At 52.9% G+C, this 6,000-nt stretch overlaps 1 protein-coding gene across 1 annotated transcript in view; it reads left to right on the top strand.

Annotated features, from left to right (window-relative positions):
- The first annotated feature begins 1,393 nt into the window (after positions 1-1,393).
- Positions 1,394-6,000, top strand: part of RBM19 (RNA binding motif protein 19) — a 124,473-nt gene continuing 119,866 nt past the window's right edge. Inside the window, exons 1-5 of the mRNA XM_060310837.1 lie at positions 1,394-1,529; positions 3,693-3,875; positions 4,254-4,379; positions 4,562-4,600; positions 4,882-5,074. Coding sequence (XP_060166820.1) covers positions 1,494-1,529; positions 3,693-3,875; positions 4,254-4,379; positions 4,562-4,600; positions 4,882-5,074 — 577 coding nt within the window. The 5' untranslated portion in view covers positions 1,394-1,493. The remainder of the gene's footprint in view (positions 1,530-3,692; positions 3,876-4,253; positions 4,380-4,561; positions 4,601-4,881; positions 5,075-6,000) is intronic.

The following is a 6,000-nucleotide window of genomic DNA, read 5'->3' as shown; positions in this document are numbered from 1 at the left end:
GGTGTGTGTGTTTTCTTTGAATAGACAGTCTACTGTAAGAGGTGGACAGGGCGAAGTCTGACCTTCAGAGTAACCTATTACCAAGCAAGTAAATCCTCAAGTAATAGGTTGAAGAGACACGCCCACATCCTTCCCCTGGAACCTGTGAACATGACCTTACTTGGAAAAGGGTCTTTGGAGACATCAAGTTAAGGATCTTGAGATGAGACCATCCTGGATTTAAGATGGGCCCTACACCCAATAGCAGGTGTCCTAATGAGAGAACAGAGGGAGAGATACATTGATTCAGACACCGGAGGAGAGAAGACCACATGAAGACAGAGGCAGAGGTGGGCGTGATGCAGCCACAGAGCCAAGGCTCCCCTGGAGCCCCCAGAAGCTAGGAGGAAGGGTCCTCCCGCAGAGACTCCGGGCGCAGCTCAGCCCTGCTGACACTTTGATTTTGGATTTCTGGCCTCCAGAACTGTGAGAGAACACATTTCTGTTGTTTTAAGCCACTAAGTCTCTGGAAACTTGGAGTAGGTGGTAGGGAACCAATACACCCCATAATCCTATGTCGACTGAAAACAAAAATGCACAATCTAAAAATGGAGAATTGTGTTTTATTCCGCAGACTTACTGAGGACTTAAGCCCAGGAGGATACAGCTTCTCAGATAGCTCTGAGCGACTGTTTCAAAGAGGTAAAGGAGATGACAGGATATATGACTTTTTCCGCTGGGGGGAAAAAAATGTAGTTGAATATCAAAAGATTACTGCTTGGGCTTCCCTGGTGGCGCAGTGGTTGAGAGTCCGCCTGTCGATGCAGGGGACGCGGGTTCGTGCCCCGGTCCGGGAAGATCCCACATGCCGCGGAGCGGCTGGGCCCGTGAGCCGTGGCCGCTGAGCCTGCGCGTCAGGAGCCTGTGCTCCACAACTGGAGAGGCCCCGGAGAGGCCGCGGCGGTGAGAGGCGTACCGCAAAAAAAAAAAAAAAAAAAAAAAAAGATTACTGCTAATCACAGAAACAGACATCTCGAGTTAATGATTTTTGCACTTTTAGTGTGGGAAGATGCAAGAGCCTAGGCTCATTGAAATTATTCCTTTGATTGCATCTTAACCATCTTGGGCCAGGATCCTGTTTAAATACAGGAAGTGGCTAAAACGATTTCCGAGCCTAAGCAGAGCTAAAACGCTGTTCTGCCTACGGGCAATCCCCCGCCAATGTTAGGGACCAGCGTCCCCTGGCGGCCTGGCCACTACGTTGGTCTCTCCAGGCGCCGCCAAACAGCCTGTGCCTGCGCAGAATGCAAGCGCTCAGGCCCGCCCCTTGGAGGGTGTAACTTCCTTGGGTTGATCTCTTTGGCCACGCCTACTTCCGGGGGCGGGCTACGCCTGGAGCACGTGACTTGGTTCCGGCTTGCGGAAGATGGCGGCGCCCAGAGCCGTAGCGTGAATTTTGGTGGTGGTAGTCGCAGGCCATTCGTGCTGGAATCACAACAGTGGGACCGTGCGCCATGTCGCGACTGATCGTGAAGAACCTCCCAGATGGGGTGAGTGCAGAGCCTGGACTTGAGAATCTGAAATTGGGACCAGCTAGGAGCTGGAGGTTGGGAGGGAGGTGCCTGGGGAGAACTGAGGGGCTTTCGATCTCGGGAAGGATTCCCGGAGGATTCAGAGCCCGAAAGGGGCTTCTCGGCAGATTCCCCGTTGACATTTGGGAGAGAGGGACAGTGCCTGCTCAGGGTTTCACAACCGACCCGATGTATGTGATCCCAGCCAGACACCTCCTTCCCCGGGACATGCCAGCCCCCACGCTGTGTCGAATGCCTTGCTCCCACAGCCCTCTTGTCAGTCGCTTTTTTGGGTTGACTCGTGACTGGGTCAGACACTGCGCCTGTTTCCCTCTCCCACTCGGCACACTGTCTGGGAGGAAAGTGGGGAGCAGTAGACTGAGGACCTGCGTTCCAGTTCCCACTCCCGCCTTTAGAAAAGGTAGGAATAGATAGTATAAGAAAATTGAGTGAGTGTGCAGGGCTTTAAGCAACTTATCCAGTAAGTGGGGAGGGGTGCCCCAGTCGTACTTGTCTCCGCCTAGAGTCCGCACAGAACTTGGCACGTGGTAGGCATCCAGTAAATACATGCTGAATGAAAGAGCGAAGAAATAGTTGAATGCGTGGTGTCAGGCGGTTAGTGCATTGTGCCCAAGTGAATCATCCGTGCCTATTTCACTGTGACTTTTCTTGGATAGAGAGCCCCTACACGACTGGTGTGGCCAGTATACTCATTCCCAGAACACAAAATGTGCCGCTTGGATGGTATGAGAGATCTTGTGTACTCCTTAGAAAGAGTGAGAACATAAAACCATTTCTGTTTCATTGTTGTGGTTTTTTAACTTTACCTTCCCCCCCCCGGCGGATGGGGGGGCACCTATCATACGATTTTTAAAATTCAGTATAAAATGAGAAGCACAGTCTTTTGTTCCATCCTATCCTCCATCTCTCTCCAGGAGTAATCGTCTTTACAGCTTGCATCTCTTGCCAAGTTCCTCATCTCAAAACCCTTAATGTAATTACATAGTAAGCTCTCAAAGCGTTAGCTACTATTACTACTGTTATTAACTCTTTCATTCATCAAACAAGACATGCAATGGTAAGAGACACAGCCATACTGAGAAGCAAAATGAGATGGTAGTGGAGAGGGGAAGGAAGGGTAGCCATGCTAAAATCCTCATCCGTCAGAGTGAGGCATCAAGAGACGCTATCGAAAGCTGACGGATGGATCAATAATAGATATTTTTTAAGTGTACTATTTAGAATAAATGATGGAAGAATTAAAAACAATAAATAACAGGCTGGAGGGAAGGGATAGTTAGGGAGTTTAGGGTTGACATGTACACACTGCTATATTTAAAACAGATGACCAACAAGGACCTACCGTTTAGCCCCGGGAGCTCTGCTTAGTGTTATGTGGCAGCCTGGATGGGAGGGGAGTTTGGGGGAGAATGGATACATGCATATGTATGGCTGAGTCACTGTGCTGTGCACCTGAAACTGTCACAACATTGTTAATCGGCTATACTCTAATATAAAATAAAAAGTCTCAAAAAGCCAATAAATGACAGAGACTAGAAGGGAGAAATAGATGACGTAGGTTTCTTATTTTTCATAGTGAGAGTCAGCAGATAGTCGCTGGGTAAATAAGCCAAGAAATGAAAGTGAGAGCTCAGTATAGGGACCTAGAGCCACGCTTATGAGGAGTCCTAAAAGCAGGCTATAAAGATAGCTTGAGAGACCTTGTGTACTCCTTTCTGCCACAATTAGCAGGCACTGTGTAGTTTACCATTTCCTTAGTTCACACATCACTGTGACAGGCATTTATTACGTGTCTACTATGCAGCAGCCAGGATGCTGGGCTGCTTGTACGATAGGTCTCAGCCTCCTCGCAGCCCACAGGATAGAAAGATTTCAGTGCAGTCATTCTGAGTCTTGATTTCCTTATCAATGAAGTGGGGAAGGGCCTTGCTCAAGGTCACACAGCGAGTAAGTGTTGGAGCCAGAGCTGGAACCGGGTCCAGCTGCAACGCATGCTCTGCAACCGCCCCTTCTAAGGTCACCTCCGGGGAATCCCAGGGCCTCGGGTTTCCAGCCCTTTTTGTCCCCTTGGCTCTGAGGGCTCCCCGGCTCCCCCCGCTCATCGTCCCCCTTCCACCCTAGATGAAGGAGGAGCGTTTCCGGCAGCTGTTCACCGCCTTCGGCACACTGACAGACTGCAGCCTCAAGTTCACCAAAGGCGGCAAGTTCCGCAGGTTCGGCTTCATCGGCTTCAAGTCCGAGGAGGAGGCCCAAACAGCGCTGAACCATTTCAACAAGAGTTTTATCGACATGTCCCGGATCACGGTGAGTGGGTGTGAATCTCGCCCTCTCCTGCCTGTCAACAGCGACCCACTGGCTCTTTCTCTCCACACTCAAGTCCAAAGCCTGTCCCCTTCCAGACCGTGGCATCTTTGGTCTTCCTCACAGTTCTCAAGCTCCCATGCTTGTGAATCCCCTGCAGCGTTTGCAGAAACAGTTTCCCCAGAGTTTCTGATTCTGTACGCTGGGGGAGGGAATCCAAGAATTTGCACGTCTCACGGGCTTACCGGTGATGGTGATGCTGCTGGTCCCAGGATGAGAAGCGCTGGTCTCCATTATTCATCCACTCGCCCAGTCAGTGGCTGAATTGCCTGTGCCGGGCGTAGTGGCAGGTGTCATCATCTCCCTCTCTGTCCGTCGCAGGTAGAGTTCTGCAAGTCGTTTGGGGACCCGACAAAGCCCCGAGCCTGGAGCAAGCATGCCCAGAAAACAAGCCAGTCCAAGCCCCCTCCGAAAGACAAAGACTCCATCTCCCCAGAAACTAAGAAGGTGCATGGATGGGCACTCCTGGCTGCATCCGGGTGTCAGCAGGGTGGTCACCCCGGGAAGGCAGGGGAGGGGGAGGGACCTGAGAATCCCTCTCGGGTGGTTCCCGAAAGCAGCCCTCCCAGGGCAGTGCGTTTCCATCTCCTTTCATCATGACCCTCACCACCTGTGCCTTCTGTTTTTAGGATGACAAGAAGAAAAAGGTAGCAGGTGAACTGGAGAAGGTGAGTCTGTCCTGGTGACAAGCGGAAGGCGGGCGGCGAGGGCGGGCCCGGCAGTCAGTGCCTTGCCATGGCTGTGGCTCCTTGGTCTTTCTGTCTGATGAAGAGTCCACGCCGCCCTCCCTGGGACTGACCCAGCTGGCCCCAGAGGTCCTCTAGAGACTGGGGGAAATGGCCTCGGAAGATGTGCTTACCCTCTGAAGAGTTAGCAAGGGTGAGCCCTGCCTGAGCCTTCTCTGCCTGTTCTCCCTCCTTCCTGCTTCTCTGCCGCCCGGCACCTGCAGCTGAGGGAAGATAACGAGTTCCAGGAGTTCCTGTCAGTTCACCAGAAGCGGACGCAGGTGGCCACCTGGGCGAATGATGCCCTGGACGTTGAGCCCTCGAAAGGGAAGAACAACTTGGCCGAAGACTACCTGAACTTCGACTCCGACTCAGGGCAGGAGAGTGAGGAGGAGGGAGCCGGAGAGGCCCCGGAAGGTAAGGGTGTGGCCCCTACCTGAGTGCGCGCCCTGCAGCGCCCGGGCCTGTGCACACGTGACCTGGGGCCCCTCTGTGCCGGGCCCAGGAGACTGCGAGTCAGACGCTGCCCCATGGAGCAGTGATTATCCCGCCTGCGGGTACGTCGGCTTTGACCGATCCTGGTTCCTTATTCAGTCAGTTGATTACTCACTCAGATATTGATTGAGCACCAACTGTATGCCATGCGCTATTTCAGGCATTGGGGATATAGGAGTGAGCAAAAGACGGAATCCTGCCCCCGTGGAGCTGTCACCCTGGTTGGGGAGAGAAACAATAAAGACATTGGTCTCCTGTTTAGTATATGATGTGAATACTGGTGCTGCAGCGAGAAAGCAGGAAAGGGAGGAATGTAGGAAAGGGGGATGGGAGAGTCACCGGGGAAGGCCTCCGAGGAGGTGGCCCTTGAGCACAGGACTGAGGGGGTGAATCTCTGTCCTCAGAAGGGGGTCACAGTGTCATGGGGGGGCGTATGGACCTGTGAGCGACTGTGGCTCAGCGTGGTGAGTGCCGTGGTCGTGGGGTGGGAATCGACTTTGGTTAAAAGATGAGGGAATGAATTTAACGTGAGTTTTATGGCTGGTAAAGTCTCTGCAAAGCTGGGATCCGAAGGACTCACTGGGAGTTGGTGCGACTCAGAAGGGATGGGGTGAGGGAAGGGGTTCCAGGCAGAGGGAACGGCATGGCAAAGGCACAGAGGGAAGGAAAAACAGGAACTTGGACGGGGGTTCCACATGGCTCAGGGTGGCTGCAGCAGTGGGAGCCGGTGAGGAGCCAGTGAGCTCACCGGGCCCGACGAGGAGTTTGGGTTTCACCCTGAGAGCATCTGGGAGCCCCTGGTGTGTTTTGATCGAGGAGTGAGAGTCCTCTCTGTAGGCAGTTGGCGA

Source organism: Globicephala melas, chromosome 13 (genome assembly GCF_963455315.2).
Source record: "Globicephala melas chromosome 13, mGloMel1.2, whole genome shotgun sequence".
NCBI lineage: Eukaryota > Metazoa > Chordata > Mammalia > Artiodactyla > Delphinidae > Globicephala > Globicephala melas.
This window is presented reverse-complemented; position numbering and strand designations above follow the sequence as displayed.